At 45.1% G+C, this 27,144-nt stretch overlaps 2 protein-coding genes across 4 annotated transcripts in view; one reads left to right on the forward strand and one right to left on the reverse strand.

Moving 5' to 3' along the window:
• The window catches only part of snx21 (sorting nexin family member 21), a 49,246-nt gene extending 45,493 nt beyond the window's left edge, over positions 1-3,753 (reverse strand). Inside the window, exons 1-2 of the mRNA XM_059980421.1 lie at positions 3,603-3,753; positions 2,859-3,112 (exon numbers count right to left, since the gene is read on the reverse strand). Of these exons, the coding sequence (XP_059836404.1) occupies positions 2,859-3,102 (244 nt within the window). The 5' untranslated portion in view covers positions 3,103-3,112; positions 3,603-3,753. The remainder of the gene's footprint in view (positions 1-2,858; positions 3,113-3,602) is intronic.
• A 182-nt stretch (positions 3,754-3,935) lies between these two features.
• On the forward strand, positions 3,936-22,621 carry LOC132399729 (uncharacterized). 3 transcript variants are annotated; one of them, XM_059980420.1, is made up of 2 exons: positions 3,936-4,079; positions 12,396-22,621. In XM_059980420.1, exon 2 carries the CDS (start codon positions 12,708-12,710, stop codon positions 13,800-13,802), a length of 1,095 nt encoding a protein of 364 aa, XP_059836403.1. In that variant the 5' UTR covers positions 3,936-4,079; positions 12,396-12,707; the 3' UTR covers positions 13,803-22,621. The 3 variants fall into 3 exon arrangements, 1 of the variants encoding a protein (XP_059836403.1); XR_009514051.1 differs by having other exon boundaries at positions 4,020-4,079; positions 16,812-22,621; XR_009514050.1 differs by lacking the exon at positions 3,936-4,079 and having other exon boundaries at positions 7,765-16,923; positions 18,330-22,621.
• Positions 22,622-27,144: the final 4,523 nt, after the last annotated feature.

The following is a 27,144-nucleotide window of genomic DNA, read 5'->3' on the forward strand; positions in this document are numbered from 1 at the left end:
CAGCTGCTGGAAATTCAAACAACAACACACACAAAATGCTGGTGGAACACAGCAGGCCAGGCAGCATCTATAGGGAGAAGCACTGTCGACATTTCAGGCCGAGACCCTTCGTCGGGACTAACTGAAAGGAAAGATACTAAGAGATTTTAAAGTAGTGGGGGGAGGGGGAAATGCGAAATGATGGGAGAAGACCAGAGCGGGTGGGATGAAGCTCAGAGCTGGAAGGGTGATTGGCAAAAGTGATACAGAGCTGGAGAAGGGAAAGGATCATGGGATGGGAGGCCTCAGGAGAAAGAAAGTGGGAGGGGGGGGTGGGGGAAGTACCAGAGGGAGATGGAGAACAGGCAGAGTGATGGGTAGAGAGAGAGGAAAAAAACCAAACAACTAAATATGTCAGGGATCCCTCAAAGCAGTCCCTCAGTCTACACTGGGTCTCAACAATGTACAGGAGGACACATTGGGAACACTGGATACAGTAGATGACCCCAACAGATTTGCAGGTGAAGTGCTGCCTGGGGACTGTTTGGGGACCTAAATGGAGGTGACAGAGGAGGTGAATGGGCAGATGTAAGGCATCTTCCGCTTGCAGAGATAAGTGACAGGAAGGAGATTAGTGCAAGGCAATGAATGGACAAGGGAATCACGGGGAAAGAGCGATCCCTGTGGAAGGCAGACGGGGGAAGGATCCCATTGAAGTTGTAGAGAATGATGTGTTGGTCATGGAAGCTCATGGGGTGGTGGGCAAGGACAAGAGGAACTCTATCTCTATTAAGGTGGTGGAAAGGTGGGAACTGGAGAAGATTCATCAATGGAAGAGGAAGGAAAACCCATACTTCGAAGGAGTAGGGCATCCCTGATGTTCTAGAAAGGAAGGCGTCATCTGGGTAACAAATGTGGTGAAAACAAAGGGACTGTGAAATGGGAAGGGCATTTTTTTTTTTACAATTGATAGGGTGGGAAGAAGTATAGCCAAGATACCTGCGGGAGTCGGTAGGTTTATAAGAGATATTGGTAGACAGTTTGGCTCCAGAGATGGAGACAGAAAAGGGCAGAGGGGTGTCAGAAATGAACTAAGTGAATTTGCGGGCAGGATGGAAGTTGGATGCAAAATTGATTAAATTGACCAGTTCAGTATGCGTGCGTGAAGCAGTGTCAATGCAGTCTTTGTTACAGCACAGAAAGAGTTGGGGGGGCATTACTAGTGAAGCTTAGAACATGAACTATTCTATATATCCCACAAAAAGGCAGGCAGAGCCGGGGGGGGGGGGGGGGGGGGTGGAGTGGCAGCCATGCAGGTGCCCATGGCTACAACTTGGTTTGGAGAAAGTGGGAGGAACCAAAAAAGAAACTATTTAGTGTTAGGGACAATTCCACCAGATAGAAGAGTGTGGTGGCAGAGGGAACCGGTTGGCTCTGCTGTCAAGAAAGAATCAGAGAGTTTTAAGGCCTTCTTGATGGGGGATAAAAACATTCATGGTGAAAATGAAGTAAACAGTGCCAGGGAATTGAAAGTTGTTTTTAAGATTAAGAGCATGTGATTAAAGTGTCGCAGGTATACACTGGAAGGAACTGAAGCAAGGAGGATAGAATAGAGTTAAAGTATGAGGACACAGGAGCAGGCAGTAACAATGGGCCTACACAGTCAGGTTTGTGGATCTTGGTAGGAGGTTGAAACAGGTAGTGCAAGGTTAAGAAACATGAGGTTGGTGGCAGTGGATGGGATATCTCCATAGATGTCGAGTTTGGTGATGGTGCAGCAGACAATGGCCTGGTGGGCCTGAGCAGGGACCTTTTCCAGGGCTAAGCAAGAGGAGATATCAACTAGTGATGAATACTATTGGGTAACACAGTATGCTTTTCACTCTATCAGCTATTTCCCACATGAACCCGTAAACTTTATTGGCAGCAAGTGTCAGTGACAACTTCATCAGGAAACTAATGCTTTCTTGAACCTTAGTACACAAAGCCAGAAATTGTACATGGTGTAAAGTTATTTAACATAGACAGCAACAATCCGGTCATCTGCAATTTACAGGAAGGAGATATTGAGCTTAATGACATGGTGTCAAGACAACAATCTTTCCTTCAATGTGAACAAAAGAGCAGGTCATTGATTTTTGGGGGGGGGGGGTGCATGCTCCTGTCTTCATCAACAGTGCTGAGGTTCAGAGGACTAAGAGCTTTCAATTTCTAGGAGTGAACCTCACCAGCCTGATCCAATCAGAAACAAAAAAAAAGCTCACCAACACCACCACTTTCAGAGGCTAAAGACATTTACCACGGTCCTGATGACCCTTACCAACTTTTAATCAATGCACCATAGAAAACATCCTGTCTACAGGCATCACGGCTTGTCAACTGCTCTGCCGTTCACATCATGCAACTGTACAAAGTTGTAGAGGCTTAAAACACCATGAAAACCAACTTCCCCTCCATGGATTCTGTCTACACTTCCCTTTGCCTCAGTAAAGCCGATTGCATAATCAAAGACCCACTCACCCCAGCCATTCTCTCTTCCCTCTTCCATAGGGTAGAAGATACCACTAGGCACCAGCTTCTATATAAAACTACTTAATAGTTTCCTAGTTTGGTAAGTTGGGCTGGACCTCACAATCTACCTCGTTATGATCTTGCATCTTACTGTCTACCTGTACTGCACCTTCTCTCTAGCTGTTGCATTCCATTCTGCATTCTGTTATTGTTTTTGTTCCACCTCAATGCACAGTGTAATGATCTGAATGATGAGTATGCAAGAAAAGCTTTTCATTGTACAGTATCTTGGTACATGTAACAATAATAAACCAATTCCAACTTTAAGAATTTACAAATCTTTAAAAGAAATAAGATATTACTTTTACCTGTCCTCTCAAGCTCATCACTCTCAAAGCTGCATAGAAAGTCAGGGTCACTGTCCACAGCTTGGGCCCCGTTTTCTCCCGCTACATCCGAATCCCCAAAGCTCAGCGTCCCGCTCAGGCGGGCGGACACACCATCTGTCTCGTCGTAAAGTTCCGATTTCTCGGGGAAATCTTCCGCCGTTTCATTAGCAACACCGCATTTCTCAGCTTTCCTCCGAAACCTGTGGAGAAGTTTCGAGGCCATGTCCTGCACTCTGCAAGCAAGAGCACGTAACTGTTGAGTGGTGCACTCTTCAAGATGTAAAGCAGCAATGTGCAGTACACTGGGGCAAAGCAAATTGAGCTTTATAAGAACATCAAACGTTTCCTGTTAAAGAGTGTATTGCGACATTGTATTACCAGTAATCGCAGTAACACACAGCGCTTAACTCCACTGCAGAGGCAGGGCAATAAGTTGCTCTCCACAACAGAAGGAGCTGGCCGGGAGCCGCCCATGGAGGGCAGGAAGCTGCTGTTTTCTACTGGTTAACGACCCATTTATGGAAGACATTCGGCCAATGCATGCATGTTTATCAAGAAATAAATTAGAGTCGAGCGGAAGGAGGGTTGTTGGTCAGCGCACAAATAGAGCGGGCAGCCTCGCCCGGCCCACGACCCTACCCCATCCATCCCTCTCGCCGGGGCAAGTCGTAGGCCCAGCCCCGCACCTTGCAACGCCAGCTCGGCTGCTTCACTGGGACTCACCTGGACAGCTACCGAGGTTCCATCGCCCGCTCAGCTCCCTCTCCGCCGGGGAAACGTTCCCCGCCTCTCCCTGACTCAACACAAGAACCGCCCTCTGCAGGCGTTGTCTGCTGCCGGCCGGCCGGCCGCCCCGCCGGGGTGCACCCCCAAACTCCCACCCTCCCTCCATCCCGCGACGGCCAAGAGAGGCGGGACTGCCACCGAAGGGCGCGGCCGGGGCAGGAGGGGAATATGGTGACTGTGATTTAACATGGAAAGTGAATACTTCAGCAAAAAAAAACCTCAGGAAAAGAGTTGGCCGCAGGAAGTTCATTGAAAGCAAAGCATCACTCAGCCTGGTACCCTGCCGTGAAAGATTGCAATTGACCGGAAACCCTGCGTAGTTAGGGGTTTCTCCACTGAAAAATTAGTGCAATTGCCGATCAAGGATTGTGGAAGGGATCAAACGGACGCCGTCGCTGAATGGAAACTTTCCACGTATGCAGAGTTCCCGTTGTGTGTGTGTGTGTGTGTGAGAGAGAGAGAGAGTTGTCTGCCAATATCTCTGAGAAATATTTGTTACAAAGTCCACTCCTTATCATTTCCCGTGCCCTACAGTTTGATTAATATAAAACAAATAATATGAGCTCAAATCAAAGCTTCGAGGCACAAAGTCTCGGCGCTGTTTGTGGTCAAACATATCGAAACGGTAAGTTTGTCACTGTCAGCTACAATGAACATTTTGAAAGCAATTTAACTTGGCAAGTTAAACCCCATTTAACTAGAAATATCAACGCTGTTTCTTTCTCTATGGATTCTGCCTGATGTGTATTTCCAACATTTTCTCTTTTCGAAGTGAATTTATTATCAATGTACACAGGGTGTATGTTATCCTGTGGTTCATTTTCTTGCCCGTATTCAAGTAGGTAAAAAGAAACAATAGAATCAAATAAAATAGACACAAAGGGGACAGATAACTAATGTGCAAAAGACAAAATGTGCAAATATACATAATAATAAATATCATGAATGTGAGTTGTAGATTCCTTGGGAGTGAGTCTATAAGTTGTGGAATCAGTTCAGAGTTGAGGTAAGTGAGTTTATCCATGCTGGTTCAGTAGCCCGGTGGTTGGAAGGTAATGACCGAAGGCTCCTGTACCTCCTTCCCAATGGCATCAGTAAGAAGAGATCATGGTCTGGATGGTGGCAATGCTCATTGTAGATGTGCTCAGTAGTGGGGAGGACTTTTCCTGTGAAGCAACACACACAGAATGCTGGAGGAACTCAGCAGGCCAGGAAACATCCATGGAAGAGAATAAATAGTCAATGTTTCAGCTGGCCTAGATGGTGAAAACTTTTGTGAACCATCTGGCATCTAGTTTCTTAGTTGGAAGATTATACTTTGCTCTTGCTCAGTCTATCTTAGATGAAGAACAACAAGAGTATTCTTTGGAGGGAGAGATTGAGGAAGTCAAAGGTCAGACCAGCCGAGGTTGTCTCTCAGCGGAGGAGGTCAGAAAGGCCAAAATGGAGATCATTGGGTTTTGCCAAAGAAAGAGAATTCCTGATGAATTCTCAAGTTGGCAAAGGGGAGAAAGTATGAAAAGGAACAGCCATATTTTCAAGCTCAATCCAGTACTTGAAGATGATGTCTTGAGAATTGGTGGACAGCTTAGTAGGGGAGCCATGCCTGAAGAGTCGAAGCATATTGTTATACTGTCAAAGGATGATATCCCAGACCTCATTCTGACGCATGTACATCAAGAGGTGGGACATGGTGGCCGTAACCACGTTATCCAGGTTGTGCCAAAAGCACTGGATTCCCAGGGCTAGTACAGCTGAAAGACAAAACCTGTCTAGGTGTATTATTTTTTGATGGTTGTTTGCAGCCACAGGATGCCAGTACGTGGCAGGTCCACCTCTGGACAGAGTCTCTCTGGATGAACTTCGTTTACACGTGTAGGAGTGGAGTACTTCGGACCTTTTGAGGTGAAGAGCAGAAGTACGTTGAAGGGGTATGGGGTCATATTTACCTGCCTAGCTATACGAGCTGTTCACATTGAAGTGGCATCTTCTTTAGACACAGATTCCTTTGTTAATTCACCTCGCTGCTTTATAGCAAGACAAATACAGGCTTGTGAACTGCAGTCTGCTAATGTGACAAACTTTGTTGGAGCCGAGAGTGAGCTGCAAGAAGCCATTGAGAAGTGGAATCATTCACGGATTAGTAATGTCCTTCTTCAAAAAGGAATTGTGGAGTTTAACCCCACCCCCACCCCCCAGCTGGTTCACATCATGGAGGAATATGGGTGAAGTTAATCAGGTCTGTGTGAAAGGTCCTCATTTCCACTATGAAGGTACAGATCTTGACAAAGACAGTTCCAATACATTGCTTTGTGAAGTAGAGGCTATTATCAATGGTCATCTGATTCCTAAAGCATCCCCCCAAGTTTCCAATGATTTGGAAACATTAATACCCAACCACCTACTGCTTCCAAAGATCTCACCATCCTTACCACCGAGAGAGTTCCAAAAGGAAGACATTTATGCTCATTGTAGATAGAAGCAGGTCCAATACATGTCAAACTTGTTTTGGAAATGGTGGGTCAATGAATATTCACCATCGTTGCAGGAGTGTCTGAAACGGTCAGGTATGAAACGTAATTTCATCCTATGAGTCATTGTGCTTATTGTTGATGACATAATGCCTCAAAACTCATGGATCGCCAGAAGAGTCATTCAAGTCTTTTCAGATAGAAGAGGAGTTGTGCAGCAGGTGCACATCAAGACCAAGACCAGCTGCCTAGACAGGCCTATAACCAAGATCTGTCTTCTACAGGAGGCAGAGGTTTGAGGAGATATGTTGTGTCTGTACAACAACATATCAAACAAAATAAAAGCATGCACACGTGAGATTGCTTTAACTGGTGTATTCACATTGAAGCTGTGGGGGGGGGGGGGAGAGAGCACAGATCAATGTGCAGGTATAGACAACTGATCAATGCATGTAGGTAAGTAATCAGTCCATGCATAATGCTAAGGCGAGTAATTGCTCTAAAAGAAATCAATCCATACAGTACACTTCCTCCCCCTTTAGATTAATGAGGCATAAAACTGTAGATGTCATAAAATATTCAACTTCCCTTCCATAACCCATATTGAAATAAACATGCTTTCACAATAAAAGTCCATAACAAACTTCACTATATGAAAGATACAGCCTTTTAGATAGCACTCTGTTTCTTTCTGGATAATGCCTTTGGACCTGTGGAGTGGCATCAGTTTTGGCAGGTGTCTTGTCAAAGACACATTTCTCTGTTTCAGGTGTCATGTTGCTGTCAGTGACATGATCATCACTGAGAGGCAAGTCCAGTGGCTGTATTGTGTCTGTCCTGTTGGATCCAGTCGACTCAGGTGTGTTCTTCGGCTGAGCATCCAGTATCTAGTCCTCATGATGTTTCCATGTCTGATCTCCAAGGTACACTGTGTACATCAGTGGTCTAGTTCTCGTAGCTATCCTCCCGGGTACCCACTTGTCTTCTCAGTAATCCCACACTAGGACTTCCTGTCCAATCTCAAAGTCCTTGCAGTTTCACTTAGCAACTGGATGGATTGTTAATTCTGTACTTTCCTCTGTAGATCTGGTTTCAGGAGGTTTATGTGAGATCTCAGATTCCTGTTCATGAACAGCATGGCAGGTGTTTGAGTTGTCATCGCATGAACAGAGTTTCACAAAAAGGAAATTGTCCTTGTGCTGTAGAGAAATGTCCTCCTTGTCCATAGCTTTAATGGATTTCTAGAAGTTTGGGATAAACTTTTCAGTTAACCCATTCGTTGCTGGATGGTGAGGAGCTGACTTGAAATGTTTGATGCTATTTTTCTTCATGAATAATCTGAACTCTTCTGAAGTGTATTGTAGTCCATTGTCACTCACTATTTGTTTAGGTAAGCCATTGCTGGCAAAGATATCCTCAGAGTGAAAACAGTCTTTTCCAATGTGAACATGAGGAAATCTGCAGATGCTGGAAATTCAAGCAACACATACAAAATGCTAGTGGAATGCAGCAGCTCAGGCAGCATCTATAGGGAGAAGCGCTGTCGACGTTTCGGGCTGAGACTCTTTGTCAGGACCGATGAAGGATCTTGGCCCGAAATGTCAACAGTGCTTCTCCCTAGAGATGCTGCCTGACCTGCTGCGTTCCACCAGCATTTTGTGTGTGTTGCTTTTCCAGTGTGGTTGACTTCATTGGTATGAGCTCTGGCCACTTTGGATGTGCATCGACAACAATCAGAAACATGGAGTCCATCAATGGCCCAGTAAAGTCGATACATACTCTTTGCCATGTTGAAGACTGACACTCCCAGAGGTGTAATGGTGCCTGTAGGGATGAATTTTGAACTTCCTGCATCCTGGAAAGCTTTTGGTGAAGTCTTCAATCAGTCCATCTATTCCCAGCCACCACATGTAGCTCCGGGTGAGATTCTTCATCTTGACTGTATCCAGGTGTCCCTCATGCCGATTCTGTAACACTCTGGTGTACAGTTTAGAGGGAACCACAAGAGATCCACACATCAGCATTCTTTCACATAACAGACATGTGTTCTCATCTCACTGAGAACTCTGGAAACAGTATTACCATGAGCTGGCCTTCCTCCCATGGTGATGTCATAGACTTTAGTCGACGTCGGGTCATTCCTTGTTTCTCTTTGTGTTTCAGAATTTTTTACTAGCAACTGGTCCACCAATGCTGTGTGAAACACTTCTGCTGGGTCACAATATGAAGGCTTTTTTCCTTCTGTTACCAGCAGTGGTAGATATGACAAGCCATCAGTGTTGCTGTTTTGTTTGGTACCCTTGAACTCTATGTTACATCAGTGTGCTCCCAGGAACAGTACCCAACATTGTAACCAGGTAGCAATCACCACTATAATTACCAGTACCTTCCTGGAATTCAAAATGGACACAAGGGGCCTGGTAATCAGTCACTAGGGTAAACTTTTGTCCATAGAGGTAGTGGTGGAATTTCTTTATTCCCCATGTTGGACTAAGAGCCTCTTGGTCAATCTGTGCATAGGTGCATTCTGTGCTTGTCAGTGATCTTGAAGCAAATGCAATTAGGCGTTCAGATCCATCTTTCATTACGTGTGATGAAATGGCTCCAATGTAGAGGATGCATAAGGGGATGCATCGCATGCCAGTCTGATGGGCAGGGATGGGTCATAATGGGTGAGCAGTTCATCTGATGTTATTAGCATCTTTGTTTACTTGAATGCTCTTTCACATCTTTCTGACCATTCCCACTTTGCTCCTGTCTGTAACAGTGCATTCAATGGATGCAGCACTGTTGCCGTATTTGGGAGAAACTGGTGGCAGTAGTTTACAAGGCCCAAGTATGATCCGAGTTGTGACGCATTTTCCAGTTTGGGTGCCTGTAGCCGTGCTTCGATCTTCTCTTGAGACTTATGTAGCCGCGCTTGTTAATGACATGTCCACAATATGAGATTTCATTCTTGAAAAACTCACATTTCTCTCTCTTTGTACACAGACCATACTCACTCAGCCTGGTAAGCACTTTACCGAGGTTCAGGGGGTGCTCTTCATCATTCTTGCCAGTCATGATGATATCATCAAGGTAACATTGTGTTCCTGGGATACCTTGGAGCACTTGGTCCATCGCTCTTTACCAAGTTGCTGGAGCTGATGCGATGCCAAAGATGAGAGGATTATACTGGAACAATCCTTTGTGAGTGTTGATTGTGAGGAACTTCCTGCTTGACAGCTCAACTTCCATTTGCAGGTAGACTGATGACAAGTCAGTCTTTTAAAACCTCTCCCCACCTGCCAAAGATGCAAAAATGTCTCCTATTTGTGGCAAGGTTATTGCATAGTATACAACACCAGGTTGATGCTCTCTTTGAAGTCCCCACATTTGCGAACAGCTCCAGCCTTCCTTTTTGATCACTGGGACAATGGGCACAGCCCAATCACTCCACTCAACCTTGCAGAGAATGCCAGATGTCTCCAAGCTCTGCAGTTCAGCATCTACATCAGGACATAGTATGTGAGGGACTGGATGTGCTTTATGGAATCTTGCTGTCGCTGCTTCATCCAGTTCAATTCCAGCTTTCATGCTTTTGAGTTTACCAATACCCTTCTCAAACACCTTCTCATTAGCATTAAGTAGCTGTGCCAGTTTCTAGTAAGTGCTATTTGGACTGCAGTTGCCTGTTGATGTCACACTGAGAGCATTGATTGTGTTCCAGTCTAGTTGGATTTTTCTCAACCATTCACATCCAAAGAGTGCTGGCCTCCACTTTTCAATACATGAAGCTCTAACTTCTGTGTTTGGCCTTTACACATCACATTCACTTTCAGTTTGCCTTTGGGAGACACTTTTTCATCTGTATAGGTCTTTGGTATCATCGAGGCCCTTTCTAATGGTAGCTTAGAAAGCAGTCTGTTGTAGTCAGCCTTCTGAAATTATAGACAAAGCTGACCCTGTATCCAGCTCCATTTACAGATTTACACCAGATACATCTATTTGAACCAGATGATTTTGTGATTTGCTTCAGTAATGCTATGCAGTTCTAGACATGGCAGCTCACCTTTGTCAGACTCTGTGTTGTCCAATTCTGCTTCACACTTTATACATTTACTTTATACATTTCATTCACTTTATACTTCATTCACTTTATACATTTGTTTAGCTTTGTGTTTGAATCTTTTCACTCTGTGTGGTTTTTCCCTTTGTTTGTGCTTTTTGTCTGACTTCCACACTGTCTCCATGTGACCTTGGCTGTGACACTTCCTACAAACATTTTCTTTGAAACAAAAGTCATTTGCATCATGAGAGGATTTTCCACATTGATAACATTTTTGGCTTTTTGCACCATTCAGGGACATTTTGTGCATTTCACATTCTAAACTCCTGTAGTTCTGCTGCATCCTTTGCTATAGTCTCTAATGATATTACAATGGTCAATGGCTGTTTTAAAATTAAGTTTCTTTCTGACAGCAGCCTCTTTTGAGTACTTTGACAATGCATACCACATACAAGCCTAACCCTTAATACAGCAAAAAGTCCATCTCTAAAGTCACAGTATTGGGAAAATTTGCACAGTTTCATCCTTTGACTGGTTCCTTTTGTTAAATAACCATATAACCATACAACAATTACAGCATGGAAACAGGCCATCTCGGCCCTTCTAGTCCATGCCAAATGCTTACTTTCACCTAATCCCACTGACCCTCTATTCCTTTCTTGTCCATATACCTATCCAATTTTGCTTTAAATGGCAATACCGAACCTGCATCTACCACTCTTACTGGAAGCTCATTCCACATAGCTACCACTCTCTGAATAAAGAAATTCCCCCTCATGTTACCCATAAACTTTTGCCCACTAAGTCTCAACTCATGTCCTCTTGTTTCAATCTCCCCTACTCTCAATGGAAAAAGCCTATCCACGTCAACTCAATCTATCCCCCTCATAATTTTAAATACCTCTATCAAGTCCCCCCTCAACCTTCTATGCTCCAAAGAATAAAGACCTAACTTGTTCAATCTTTCCTCGTAACTTTGGTGCTGAAACCCAGATAACATTCTAGTAAATCTTCTCTATACTCTCTCTATTTTGTTGACATCTTTCCTATAATTTGGTGACCAGAACTGTACACAATACTCCAAATTCGGCCTTACCAATCCCTTGTACAATTTCAACATTACATCCCAACTTCTATACTCAATGCTCTGATTTATAAAGGCCAACATACCAAAAGCTTTCTTCACCACCCTATCCACATGAGATTCCACCTTCAAGGAACTATGCACCGTTATTCCTAGATCACTCTGTTCTACTGCATTCTTCAATGCCCTACCATTTACCATGTATGTCCTATTTTGATTATTCCTACCAAAATGTAACACCTCAAATCTAAATCCCTCAGTTATTACCAGCAGTTTTGGGTGAAGACATTTGTAATAATTTCATCAAACATCTTACTTGCTGGTTTTTCAGGAGTTACTAAGTTGCATAAGTGCCTGAATGTTTCAGCTCCCATTAAGCTAAGAAATGTGGAGACTTTCTTTTCCTCGTCCATATTGTTCACGTTACAATATTGTTCAACACTCTCGATATATGGTTCCCAGTCCTCATTAGCACTGTCAATTTCGTCAACTTTTCCGACTAAGGCCATCATCTCATTATTTTTACTATAACTTTGCTAGTTGTCATCTTTCGTTGTGTACTGTGCAGTTACTCAGGTATCCCTTTGTGTTGCCTTTATGACAGTTATTTAGTTTATAATATTTTCGCTTAGTAATTTGTTTGTTAGCATTCTAGTTAAAGTTAGGATTGTTTAAAGTTGTCTGTGAGATATCACGGCATGCGATGACGTCACATCCGGTTTCGCTGTGTCCTGTGGGAAAATACCGGTTTGGAGAAATGGGAAGGCGGGGGGAAAGATACATGTGTGAGCAAGCAGCAGCAATGTTTTCTCTCTACGCACCAGGAACATTGTGAAAGCAATGCTGTGAGTTATGAGATAATTGATAAGTTGAATTAAAATGTTAACGCCGATCCTGTTAAAAGTAACGACAGTCGATAATGTTTATGTTTTCGTTAGTTAAAGAGTTGCGGATAGTTTGTGTTGAAGTGTATGTAAAGCAGTCAATGGCATAGGTAGATTCTGACTGTATGCTGCACTTTAATGTAATGTAGTTGTTGTAGTTTTACCTTGCAAGTATTTACGATGTAAATGTAATATCAAGAAGGAAACAAACACTGTACAAATCTTGTATTGTTTTATCAACAGTTTTCACCATACGTCAATGTGAAAGAGTGAACAGTAAACGGTTAATCTTACTGTGATCCTGTCGTTATTGACAAAGGTTTAACTCGGTGTTTAGCTCAGCATTCTGTTACACCCGAGCGAGAACACTACAGTGAAAAAGCAGCATTATCAGGTGTCTCAAGTGCTGCAATGACATCTCGATCCAGCGTCAAGTCGTTGCCACCCAGCAAGGGGGGCAGTAGAACATCATCAAGTAAGTCCACCCATGCAAGAGCTAAGGCAGAAGCCGCCAGGGTGTGACTGCGTTACGCCAGACAAGAAGCAGATTTGAAAATGGAAGCAGCTACCAGAGAAGCCAAAAACCAGAAGGAAGCGGCCACCAGAGAAATGGAAAAGGCTGCCAGAGAAGCCCAAAACCAGTTGGAAAGGGCAAGGATAGCGGCGGAGTTAGAAGTGCTGATGCGGGAACGAGAAGAAGAAGCTGCCAGGGTGGAAGCAGAGTTCATAGAAGATGCTGAAGAAATGTATGATCTGGTTGATGTAAAATCTACGTCAGAAAAGACCAGATTGGAACGCACAAGCGACTATGTCCAATCTCAAATAGACTGGAAGATTCGTTCTTCCACTCCATACTTATCTGATAACACCCCACGTCATGAGGAGTCTCAGAGAGACCCAATTGCACCACATCCATCTGAGGAAGACAATTTACCCTCACAACTCCGCGATGAAGTCAAGAATGAAAGAGCTGATGACAAATACTTCTCGACACCAAACTTACCAGATTTGGCGAGAAGAGAGGCAAAGGCTGAATTCAGAACAGCAAAGTCCATAACAGAGGTACGCCCTCAGTCATATACCCACCGACATACTTCCCCAGCCCGCATGCCACTTGCAATTGAACCCATGGCACAGTATTTAGCACGACGAGATCTCGTCACTTCAGGACTATACCAGTTCGACGATAAACCTGAAAATTACTGTGCATGGTACTCCACATTCACCAACACTATCGACGGAATCCAGCTCAGAGCAACCCAAGAGTTGGATCTTATGGTGAAATGGCTGGGGAAAGAATCATGCGAACAGGTGAGACGCATACGTTCAGTGTACATCAACAAAACCGAGCTAGCCTTAAGCAAAGCATGGGAGAGACTTCGGGAGGGCTATGCGGCCCCCGAAATTATTGAAGCGGCGCTATACCGATGTCTGGAAAACTTTCCTAAGGTGTCAGCCAAAGATCACATTAAGTTAAGGGAGCTCGGAGATTTACTCATGGAGATTCAAGGCGCCAAAGAAGATGGCTACTCAACTGGATGGAGGAATTGGGGATCATACAGCAGTCCGACAGCCCATGGGCCTCCCCCCTGCACATGGTGCCCAAAGCATCAGGGGGCTGGAGACCGTGCGGCGACTACCACCGGCTGAATGAGGCTACAATACCGGACCGCACGTTCAGGACTTTGCAGCAAACCTGCACGGCGCACGGATCTTCTCCAAGGTAGACCTCATCCGGGGATACCATCAAATCCCGATGCATCCGGACGACGTCCCCAAAACGGCACACATCACCCCTTTCGGCCTTTTTGAGTTCCTCCGCATGCCGTTTGGCCTAAAGAATGCCGCACAGACGTTTTGGCAGTTAATGGACACAGTGGGACGCAACCTGGACTTCGCTTTCATCTATTTGGACAACATCCTCGTAGCCAGCAGCAGTCGACAGGGGCATCTGTCCCACCTCCGTCAACTCTATGCCCTTCTGAGTGAATACGGCCTGACAATCAACCCAGCCAAATGCCAGTTTGGGATCAACACCATTGACTTCCTGGGCCAGAGGATTACTAAAGACGGGACAAATCTTCTGCCCGCTAAGGTAGATGCAGTCCGCCATTTCCCCCGACCCAACACAATCAAAGGCCTTCAGGAATTCGTGGGTATGGTCAATTTCTACCACCGCTTCCTCCCTTCAGCTGCCCGAATCATGCACCCCCTGTTCACCCGGTCCGGGCAAGAACATTACCAGGGACAAGGAGTCCGCCGCCGCTTTCATTAAAACGAAAGAAGCCTTGGCAAACGCCGCGATGCTAGTGCACCCCAGAATGGACGTCCCTACCACCCTCACAATGGACACATATAACACGACAGTCGGTGGGGTACTGGAGCAACTCATCGAGGGTCGCTGGCAACCCCTGGCGTTTTTCAGCAAACACCTGCGACCGCCCGAGCTCAAGTACAGTGCTTTCGACCGGGAACTGTTGGCGCTATACCTGGCAATCCGGCATTTCAGGTACTTCTTGGAAGGTAGGCCCTTCACCGTGTTCACGGACCACAAGCTGCTTACCTTTACGTTCATGAAGGTGTCCGATCCCTGGTCGTCCCGCCAGCAGTGACATCTGACCTACATCTCCAAATACACGACGGACGTCCGGCATGTCTCAAGAAAGGACAATGTCATGGCAGACACTCTCTCTCACCCTACCATTCATGCCCTGTCCCAGGGGGTAGACTATGAAGCACTGGCGGAGGCGCAGCAGGCAGACGAGGAGATCCCTAGTTACAGAACCACAGTCTTCGGTTTGCAGCTCCAGGACCTCCCCGTAGGCCCAGGTGAGAGGACCCTACTCTGTGACATCACCACCGACCAAGCCCGCCCCGTCGTCCTGGCAGCCTGGCGGCGGCGAGTTTTCAACTCCATTCATAACTTAGCGCACCCCTCCATCAGGACAACCATCAGGATGGTCTCCAACAGGTTCGTTTGGCACGGACTTCGCAAGTAGGTCAGTGAATGGGCCAAAACGTGCATGCACTGTCAAACAGCCAAGGTGCAGTGGCACACCAAAGCTCTGCCACAGCGGTTCCACCCCACCCACCGGCGTTTCGACCTCATTCATGTGGATATCGTGGGCCCTCTGCCAGTGTCACGTGGAGCACGGCACCTCCTCACTATCGTGGACCGGTTCACAAGATGGCCAGAGGCGGTCCCGCTCACGCACACCACCTCTGAATCTTGCGCCCGGGCACTGATCTCCACCTGGGTATCTCGCTTTGTTGTACCGGCCCACATTACCTCCGACAGAGGCGCCCAGTTCACCTCCAGCCTGTGGTCAGCTATGGCCAGCCTTTTGGGGACACAGCTACACCACACAACTGCCTACCACCCACAGTCGAACGGCCTGGTGGAGCGTTTCCACCGTCACCTAAAGTCGGCTCTCATGGCCCGCCTGAGAGGAGCCAACTGGGCGGACGAGCTTTCCTGGGTCCTGCTCGGAATCTGCATGGCGCCCATAGAAGATCTGCACACCTCATCGGCCGAGTTGGTGTACAGCGCACTCCTGGTTGTCCCAGGGGAGTTCATACCAGCCCCAAGGGGGCAAGAGGAAGAACCTGCAGCAGTCCTGGGCAGACTACGCGAGAGGCTCGGTAACCTGGCCCCCATACCCACTTCACAGCATGGGCAGAACCCGACCTGCATACCCAAAGACCTGCAAAACTGTAAGTTTGTTTTTGTATGACGGGGCGGACATTGGACACCGCTACAGCGGCCCTACGAGGGGCCATTTACAGTGATCAGAAGCAACAGGTCCACATTCGTGCTGGACATTGGGGGGAAGAGAGGAGGTTTTCACAGTGGACTGACTCAAACCGGCCCATGTGGACTTGGCACAGCTGGTCAAAATTCCGGCAACGCGGCGCAGAGGCAGACCTCCCAAACAGAGTCTGGCCCAGACTGTGGACATTGGGGGGTGTATCGCCAATTCTGGGGGGGGGTGGGGTTATGTGGCGACCCACTTCCCAGCGCACTCGAACCGGCTCACAAATCGGCACGCGCCGGCATTGAGGCCGGTCCCAAAGAGGGCACCAAGTCTGCTTCACCAGCAAGGGGAAAAGCCCACGCGTGGGATGGGACTGTGAATACGCGCCCCCTATAGCATTCCTGCCCAGGGAGGGCGGGATCAGGAAGGCTTTAAAGCCAGGCCGCGAAGTTCGAATAAATCTCTTTTGCAACTGCAGCTCATCGACTACGTGTTGTTATTTCAGCGCTGCGTGTAGCACACCGCTACACTCTCATAATTTAGGGCTGGCATGTACAAGCCATATATCTATTTCTTGGTCTGTGGAAGCCATGAATCTATTTTCTGTCTGCATTGTATTTTGTGGCACGTTTATTATGGTAATTTGTCATGTGGGTTGTGGCATGGTAGAAGCAAATAAGTAACCGTGCTTGCAGTTACTTTGTTGTTAGCCAGAAAGAGAGAGCCATGGGGAATGATATTTTTGTTCCTCACTTAAATATGCTAATTTAGCTAATTGAAATGCTAATTTAGTTTGATCACTAATTACACTTAGTATTGTTGGGTCTCTGTCTAATCCTTAAAGTTCTTCTGGGGTTTAAGAATGGTGAGCAGTCTTAATTCTTAACAATTATTTATTTTAAAGTTTAAACAAACATACAAACTAAGTGAAAAGCTGGGAAGTAAAGCAGAGATTCAAGCAAAGATGGCGAAGATAAAAAGATGAAAAAGGAAAATCTCTCACCTTTACCATCGAGGTAAGAGAAAATTCCTTAGATAAAAATAAACCAATCACTGGTTGCACAATTACATTATGTGGGTAATATTCTAATATTTAGCCTAAGAAAAATGAAAAGGCATATGTAGCTGCTATAATGCCTTCTGCCAGTAATAGGGACAAACCACCACATACAGGCAGTCCCTGGGTTACGAACGAGTTCCATTCCTGAGTCTGTCTTTAAGTTGGATTTGTATGTAAGTCGGAACAAGTACATCTGGTATTATTTAGCGTCAGTTAGTCAAACGTTTGTCTTAGTATATATTATATATTTTACCTTTTTATGCATATAAAACACTTAAGAAACGTATGTTTTCCAATAATTAAACCACTGCGTTGCTTAGTAATAATCGTAGCTTTCATTGGGGCAGGGCCTTTCACATGCTCCATTATTCTCACTTAAACCTTTATCCTTTAAAATTGTTCCAATCGTTGACCGACTGTAGCCTAATGCTTTTCCAATGACCGATGACATTTCACCTCTTTCCAAATGTTTTATTATTTCCACTTCATTTTCAATCGTGATCGCTTCCCGTCAGTGGAACAGAAACGCTGCAGGCGGTGGGTCTCAACCTCCGCTGGCTCCCGAGGTCTGCTGGGTCCTAAGAACCACTGTACTGAATTTCCCTGGTCCTAAAGACCACCGCACTGAGACAGGTTAAATGGGACAAATGGGGGCTGTGCTGGGTTTGGGTATTTGATCCTCCTCAATATTCCGTGCGCGAATTTAAACTGGAGGTGGCAGTGTTCTTTTTACAAGGCCAAGTTACGAGCTTGACATCAACCAGCCCGTCACTGGATCAAACTCGGGAACCTCTGACTGAAATGCAGAATACATTAGAACATTACCAATATCACTATAGTTCTATAAAACTGTGTATCTGTTCCTAAGAGTTATTGATGGAGGAATTCAGTTGCTGTGTTCTTTTGATTGGCTGTAAACGAACAAAATCAGCACAGACACCTATCTTTGTGTAATTTACAGACTTGGCCATAAAGCCATCAATTCTGTCATTCGGGTCATTAAATACATTATATGAAAGGTAGCAAACACAACACCTTTCCCTAGGGAACATCACTAATCATTGGCTGTCAGCCAGAAAAGGACCCCTTTATTCTTCTGCCGGTCAACCAATCTTCCTTCCATGCTAGTTTCTTTGCTCTAATACCATGGTTTCTTATCTTGTTTAGCAGCCTCATGTGTGCAGCAGAACACATTATGGCTGCTGATTCCTGTTGGTCAATTTAAGTTGTTATTTTCTTCACACCATTCACTAAAGTTAAAATTTTGTCATTTTAGTGACTTGACAACAAGCCCCGAGCCAGAGAGCCATACAACATGGAAACAAGCCTTTTCTTAACTTTATTTTATTTTATTTTATTTAGAGATACAGTGTGGAACAGGCCCTTCCGGCCCAACAGACTGCACCATTCAGCAACCCACATACCACCAGCCTAATTACAGGACAACTTACATTGACCAACTAACTTACTAACCGGCACATCTTTGGACTGTCGGAAGAAACCAGAGCGCCGGGAGGAAAGCCATGTGGTTACAGGGAGAATGTAAAACTCCTTACAGTTGGCACCAGAATTGAACTCTGAACTCCGACGCCCCATGGCACGATAGCGTTATGCTAATTGCAACACTACCATGAGGCCTTGTCCACACTGACCACAATACCTCTTCATGTTAATTATTGTGCAATATAATTTGAGATGAAATGGATCTAGATAATTCATCCAAGGTGAGTGGTCAAATAAACTTTTCTTTAACATATACAAGTGGATGGAGGCAGCATAATTATATAATTGGTAACAATACCAGTACCTCATTTGTTGCATTGGTTTGAGAAACTTTTATATAATGAGAGATTGGGTAGACTGGGTCTGTTTTCCTTAGAGTGAAGGAAACTGAGAGGAGACCTTACAGAGGCTCATAAATTATAAGAGACATAGACAGGGTTAAAGTGTTTATTTGCAATGGTGGGAGTGGTTAAAACTTGTAGGTTTATGGTGAAAGATATTCTGTAGGTGCTGGAAATTCAGACACACACACAAAATGTTGAGGAACTCAGCAGGCCAGGCAGCTTTTGGGCCGAGACCTTTCATCAGTTCTGAGGGTCTGAAGATACTGATGAAAGGTCTTGGCCCAAACTGTCAACTCTTTATTCCTGACAGACTTGCTGAGTTCCTCCAGCATTTTCTGTGTGTTACTCCAGGAAAGAGCAAGCAGCTTAAAGTGGATCAGAACAGTATACTTTTCATCCAAAAAGTCAAGTCAACTTTTATTGTCATTTCGACCATAACTGCTGGTACAGTGCATAGTAAAAATGAGACAACGGTTTTCAGGACCATGGTTCACATGACACGGTACAAAAAACTAGTCTGAACTACGTAATAAAAAAAACACAGAGAAAGCTACACTAGACTGCAGACCTACACTGGACTGCATAAAGTGCACAAAAAACAGTGCAGGCATTACAATAAATAATAAACAGGACAGTAGGGCAAGGTGTCAGTCCAGGCTTCGGGTATTGAGGAGTCTGATAGCTTGGGGGAAGAACCTGTTACATAGTCTGGTCGTGAGAGCCCAAATGCTTCGGAGCCTTTTCCCAGACGGCAGGAGGGAGAAGAGATTGTATGAGGGATGTGTGGGGTCCTTCATAATGCTGTTTCCTTTGCGGATGCAGTGTGTAGTGTAAATGTCCGTGATGGCGGGAAGAGAGACCCCGATGATCTTCTCAGCTGACCTCACTATCCGCTGCAGGGTCTTGCAATCCGAGATGGTGCAATTTCCGAACCAGGCAGTGACGCAGCTGCTCAGGATGCTCTCAGTACAACCCCTGTAGAATATGATGAGGATGGGGGGTGGGAGATGGACTTTCCTCAGCCTTCGCGGAAAGTAGAGACGTTGCTGGGCTTTCTTTGCTATGGAGCTGGTGTTGAGGGACCAGCTGAGATTCTCTGCCAGGTGAACACCAAGAAATCTGGTGCTCGTTACGATCTCTACCGAGGAGCCATCGATGTTCAGTGGGGAGTGGTCGCTCCGTGTCCTCCTGAAGTCAACAACCATCTCTTTTGTTTTGTTCACATTCAGAGACAGGTTGTTGGCTCTGCACCAGTCCGTTAGCCGCTGCACCTCCTCTCTGTAAGCTGACTCGTTCTTGCTGATGAGACCCACCACGGTGGTGTCATCGGCGAACCTGATGATGTGGTTCGAGCTGTGTGTTGCAGCACAGTCATGGGTCAGCAGAGTGAACAGCAGTGGACTGAGCACACAACCCTGGGGGCCCCGTGCTCAGTGTGATGGTGTTGGAGATGCTGCTCCAGATCCGGACTGACTGAGGTCTCCCAGTCAGGAAGTCTAGGATCCAATTGCAGAGTAACGTGTTCAGCCCCAGTAGGCCCAGCTTTCCAATCAGTTTCTGAGGGATGATTGTGTTGAATGCTGAACTAAAGTCTATGAACAGCATCTGAACGTATGTGTCTTGTTTGTCCAGGTGGAGGGTGGTGGCAATGGCGTCAAACAAAGTAGTTGGAATCTGGAATTAGCTGCTGGAGGCAGGAACAGGAGCAACATTTAAGAGGAATCTGGACAGTACGTGAATGAACAAGATATAGAGCATATTAATAGATGAGTATAGGTAGACATAATGATCATCATAGACCAGGGAGCTGATTGTGGTGGAAATGATAAGCAGTTTCAGGTTCCTGTGCATCAGCATCTCAGAGGGTCTATAGTGGACAAGAACGTTGATGAAGAAGGTATGTTAGAGGCTTTACTTCATTAGGAGTATGAGGAGATTTGTTACATTACCAAAGATTTGCAAATTTGTACAGATGTACAGTGGAGAACTTCCACACAGCCTAATGTGGAGGCTCCAATGCACAGGATAAAAAGAGGGTGCGGACGGTTGTAGTCTCAGCCAGCTTCACCATAGGCACAGCCCTCCTCACCACTGAGGACATCCTCAAGAGGTGGTGCCTCAAAAAGATGGCACCCATCATTGAAAACCCACACCATCAGGGATGTGTCCTCTTCTCATCCCTGACTACTGTCAGTGAGAAGGTACAGAGACACCCACTCATTGTTTTAGGAACAGCTGCTTCTTCTTCCCCTCCGCCATCCATGAATCCGTGAGCACCACCTCGTTAATCCGTTTTTGCAATTTTTATATCTTTGTGACTTCTAGTAATTTTTATATCTTACACTGTACTGCTGCTGCTGCAAAAAAAATCATGACACAGCTCAAATGCCATCTATAAATTTGCTGATGATTGTTGGCAGAATCTCAGATGGTGACAAGAAGGCATACAGCAGGGAGATATACCAGCTGGTTGAGTGGTGCTGCAGGAACAACTTTGCACTCAATGTGAGTAAGTCCAAAGAGTTGATTGTGGGCTTCAGAAAGGATAGGACGAGTGAACACAAACCAGTCCTCAGGGATCAGTAGGGGAGAGAATGATCAGTTCCCAGGTCTTGGATGTCAATATCTCCGAGGATCCAACCTGGTCCCTAAATATCGATGCAGCTACAGAGAAGAGATGACAGTGGCTATATTTAATCAGGAGTTTGAGGAGATTTGGTTAGTTGCCTAAAACACTCAAACACTTCTACAGATGTACTGTGGAGAGTATTTGGACTAGCTCTTTCACCGTCTGGTAAGGGGCGGAACATGGTAATTGCACAGGAACATAGTAAGCTGTAGAGAGTTGTAGAATTAGTCAGCTCCATTATGGGTACTAGCCATCACAGTATCCAAGACATCGTTGTAGAGCGATGCCTCAGAAAGCTAGCTTCCATCATCAAGGATCCCCACCACCCAGGAATGCCATTTTCTCATTGTTACCATGGGAACGGAGGTACAGAAGCCTGAAGGCACACACTCGACGATTCAGGAACAGCTTCTTCCTCTCCACCATCTGAATTCTGAGTGGACATTGAATACCTCACTATTTTTAAAATTTCTGTTTTTGCACTACTTACCTTAATTTATATATTTAGTATACAGTATATACATTGTGGGGTGTATGGGGTGTCTAGGGAGGGGTAGCACCTCTGGTGGGGGGCTTGCCGTGCCCTTTTTCAGGGCAGCTCGTCCACCTTTGGTCCCCACCTGGTGCTCAGCTCTCACCTGTGGCTCCAAGTAGCTGTAACACACGCAGCGGCCAAACTCCGGTAAACCGTCTCGGCAGACGGGCCAAACCAGGTGAGGGTAGCCGACGGGTCTTCGACCCTCGGTGAGGTAGGGGATTTGCCTATCCCAGCGTGTGAAGTGTGGCCCTGGCAGATGGAGCGGAGGAGACCGATTGATGGTCCAACGGTCAAGAAGGCAGGCCAGCAGGTGTGGTGGAGCGCTAAGAGTGTGACAAGACATGCAGACGTCCTGGTCATCTACTGCAAGAGGTGGTGATCTCTTTAAACTCTTTAAACCCGGCAGTAGGCGATGGCAAACCATTGCTGTAACCTGCAGAGTACATGATTTCCCAATATGTCAGAGCGGTGTGGAGCAAAATTGCCCGCCAACTGGAATTTCCAGATGAGACCTAAAGCGAGTGATATACATTGTATATACTGTAATTCAGGTTTTTCTATATTTATCATGTATCGCATTGTATTGCTGCTGCAAAGTTAACAAATTCCATGATGTATGTTGATTCTGATTCTGATTTTGACCCTGTAATAAAGATTACCGTACATGATTGGAAACTAAAATTGTCTTTGCTGCCATCTAGTGTTGGCTTTTATATTTAAGGATAATTTTTTGGTGGCATTATCTCGGCATTATGCAATGTATTAACCACATTAGTATTGGGTTCGTATTATCACATGTACCAAGATGCAGGGAAAAGCTTGTCTTGCATACTGTTCATACAGCACCATGAATCATGACCACCTCATCTTCTCCATGGATGTTCAGACCCTAAACACTTCTATCCCCCATCAAGAAGGCTCAAAGCTCTCTGCTTCTTTCTTGACAAAAGAACCAACTAATCCCCCTCCATCACCACCAATTCCATCTGACAGAACTGGTTCTCACCCTGAATTTTTTCCACTTTCTCCAAACTCAAGAGGTAGCAATGGGCATTTGCAGAGGTCCCAGCTATGCCTGCCTCTTCATTGGCTTTGTAGAGCAGGTCATGTTGGAAGCTTTCCCTGGTTATACTCCCCAACTCTTCCTCCTCTACACTGATGACTGCATTGGTGTTGCTTCATGTAACCATGCTGAGCTCTTCAATTTCATCAACTTTGCCTCTAACTTCCACACTGTCCATAAATTCACTCGGTTCATCTTTGACACTCTGCACCCTGCCCCTCAATCTCTCAGTCTCCATCTCTGGAGGCAAATTGTCACTAACATCTTTTATAAACCTACTGATTCCCACCGTTACCGTGACTTGACTGTTTCCCACCCTATCTCCTGAAAAATGCTATTCCCAGTTCTCAGTTTCTTCACTTCCATCGCACCTGTGCCCAGGACATGAGTTTCAATTCCAGGATATCAGGGATGTTCACCTTCTTTAAAGATCAGGGTTCCCTCCCTCCACTGTTGATGCTGCCCTCACCCACACCTCTTTCATTTCCTGCATGTCTTCCCACCGCCTTAATAGTGATAGAGTTCCACTTGACCTTACCTACCACCCCATGAGCTTCTGCATCCAACACATTGTCCTCCACAACTTCTACCATCTCCAAAGGGATCCTACCTCTAAACAGATCTTTACCTCACCCCCCACCTCTGCTTTTTGCAGTAAATCCTTTGCGATTCCCTTGTCCAGTCGTCTCTCTTATCTCTGCTGGCAGCTCAAGTGCTGCACCTGCTCATTCACATCTTTCCTCACCTCCATTCAGGCAACACTTCAACTGCAAATCTTCTGGGATCATCAGCTGCATTCGTTGTGGCCTCTGTACATTGGTGAGACCCGTCATAAATTGGGGAACTGCTTCATCAAGCACGTCTGCACCGGCTGCCACAAGTGGAACTCCCCAGTGGTCAAACATTCTAATTCTGATTTCCATTCCCATTCCGACATGTTGGTCGGTGGCTTCCTCTTGTGCCAGGATGAGGCCACTCTCAGGGTGGAGGAGCAACACATTATATTCCGTCTAGGTAGCTTCCAACCTGATGACATGACAATGAATTTCTCCTTCAGGTAAACAAGTTCCCCTGCCCTATCCTCTATTCCCTTCTCTGATCTTTTACCTCATCTCACCTGCCTATCACTTCTTCCTGGGCCCCCTTCTCCTTCCCTTCTTCTCTTCTTTATTTGTCCACTCTCCTCTCCTACTAGATTCTTTCTTTTCCAGCTCTTGACCTTTCCCACCCACCTGGCTTCATCTTTCAGCTAGCCTCCTTCCCTTCCCCCCACCTTTTTTTATCTTGGCATCTTTCCCCCCTTCCTGAAGAAGGGTCTCGGCCTGAACCATCGATGATCTATTCTTTTCCATGGATACTGCCTGACCTGCTGAGTTCCTCCAGCATTTTGTGTATGTTGCTCATCTGTTAACTGTCAGCTTGCAGTCCTTCCCCTCCCACCACCTCTTACTCTGGTTTCTGCCCTTTTCCTAGTCTTGATGATTTGGGCCCAAAACATTCACTGTCCATTTCCCTTCATAGATGCTGCCTGAACTCTGAGTTCCTCCAGCATTTTGTGTGTGTTCCTAAAGAACACATTAATGGGCAGTATGTGTGAACACTTTATGATTATTGTGTTGGCATGTTTTACTTCCTCAGTTAAAAAGGTTAGCTTTATTTGTCAAATATACATTGAAACACAATGAAATGTGTCTTTTGTATCAAGTGAGGATTCCGCTGAGCTGCCCGCAAGAATCCTAAAACTTAGACTGGATAAGTAAGTGAACACATTTGAAGTCCATTGATCACTATTTCATGCTCTCTTGCATCATTGAAAAGACTACTTGGACCAACGAGACTATGTCAGTTCTCAAAACAATTTCGTTGGCCCCCTTCCCCTGTGACCTATTCTCTTCCTTGTGCCTTTCAATGCTTTCCTCAAATCCATCACACTTGTTCTGTTTTGTAACTCCAAAACATAAAACTATTTGTGAGCAAAAGATGGGAGCCTAGGACAACAGACCATAGTTTCATTTTTGCTGTAGGTGATGCATGTATGTGTGAGGTGGTGGCTTGATGACATATGCCATTCACGTAGTATTACGTATAACCCATTATGAATTCTTTCAATGAACAAGAATGCTTAATCAAACAATGTTTTTACAATATTATTCAAATGTTACTGAACTATTAAATGCACAACACTCCCCCCGCTTAGCTATAAACGCCAACTTAATATAGAATACAACTCAACTGCAGGGGGATGGGAACCAGAGTGACAGTGCTGAAAATGAGCTAGCTGATTTACAAATGGAGGCAATGTGTACTGAGACCCCTAGCAGGGAGAGGCTGTTGATAGGGCAAAATTGCAGTCAACAGGATGATTTGCAATGTAAAAGGTGGACAAAATCAAAAAGAGTGAATACAGGACGAAAGGTGTTGTATCTGAATGTGTGCAGTATATGAAATAACATCAATGAACTTGTAGAACAGTTATACATAGGCAATGATGTTGTTGGCATCACTGAATCATGGCTGAAAGAAGAATATAGCTGGGAGCTTAATGTCTCGGGATACACACTGCATTGAAAGGGCAAGCAGGAAGGCAGAGGGGGTGGCATGACTCAGTTGGTAAAAAAAAATTGAATTAAATCATTAGAAAGAGATGAGTAAGAAGGTTTTGAATCATTGTGGATAAAGTTAAGGAACTGCAAGGGTAAAATGTTCCTGATGGGAGTTACATACAGACCCTGTAACAGTAGTAAGGATGCAGACTACAAGTTACAATGGAAGATAAAAAATATGTGCCAAAGGGCAATGTTAAACAATATTCATGGGGGATTTCAATATGCAGGTTGATTGGGAAAATCAGGTCAGTGGGGATTCCAGGAGGGGGTATTTCTGGAATGCCTACAGTGTGGCTTTTAGAGCACAACATAGTTGAGCCACCAGGGAATCAGCTATTCTGGACTGGGTGTTGTGCAATGAACTGGAATTGATTAGAGAGCTAGATGTAGAAGAACACTTTGGAGTAAGTGATCATAATATGATCATCTTCACCCTGAAATTTGAGAAGGGGAAGCTGAAGTCAGATGAATTAATATTACAATGGAATAAAGGAAATTACAGAGGCATGAAAAAAGGAGTGGGCAAGAATTGACTGGAAAAAGAACACTGGCAGGGTTAATGGCAGAGCAGCAATTGCTGGAATTTCAGGAATCAATTTTGAAGGCACAGGATATATAATAATCCCAAAGAAGAAGACATATTATAAAGGCAAGATGACACAATTATGGCTAATAAGGGAAATCAAGAACAATATAAAAGCTAAAGAAAGGGCATATAATAGAGAAAAATAGTGGGAAGTTAGAGGATTGGGAAGCTTTTAAATACAAACAGAAAGCAACTAAAAATCATTAAGAAGGTAAAGATGGAGTATGAAAATTAAGCTAACCAATAATATTAAAGAGGATACCAAAAGTTTCTTAAGATACAACAGAGTAAAAGAGGTGAGAGTAGATTTTGGACTGGTGGAAAGGTGGTAATGGGGGACAAGGAAATGTCAGAGGAACTGAATAAGTATTTTATATCAGTCTTCACTGTGGAAGTTCCAGAGTGTCAGGGATCAGAAGTGTGTGATGTCACCATTACTAGGGAGAAAGTTCTTGGGAAACTGAAAGGTCTGAAGGTAGATAAGTCACCTGGACCAGATGGTGTTAACCCAGGATTCTGAAAGAGGTGGCTGAAGAGACTGTGGAGGCATTAGTAAGATTTTTCAAGAATCACTAGATTCTGGTATAGTTCTGGAAGACCGGAAATTTGCAATGTCACTCCACTCTTCAGGAAGAGAAAGAGGCAGGAGAAAGGAAACTATAGGCCAGTTAGCCTGACCTCAGTGGTTAGGAAGATGTTGGAGTCAATTATTAATGATGAGGTCTAGGGTACTTGGAGGCACATGATAAAATAGGCCGTAGTCAGCATAGTTTCCTCAAGGGAAAATCTTGCCTGAAGAATCTGTTGGAATTTTTTGAAAGACGTAACAAGCAGGATAGGCAAGGAGATTTGGTTGACGTTGTGTACTTGGATTTTCAGAAGGTTTTGACGAGGTGTCATACATGAGG

The sequence above is a fragment of the Hypanus sabinus genome, chromosome 9, assembly GCF_030144855.1.
Source record: "Hypanus sabinus isolate sHypSab1 chromosome 9, sHypSab1.hap1, whole genome shotgun sequence".
NCBI lineage: Eukaryota > Metazoa > Chordata > Chondrichthyes > Myliobatiformes > Dasyatidae > Hypanus > Hypanus sabinus.

Coding starts and splice junctions, on each gene's coding strand:
- LOC132399729 (XM_059980420.1), top strand. CDS start 12,708: ATGGAAGCAGCTACCAGAGAAGCCAAAAACCAGAAGGAAGCGGCCACC.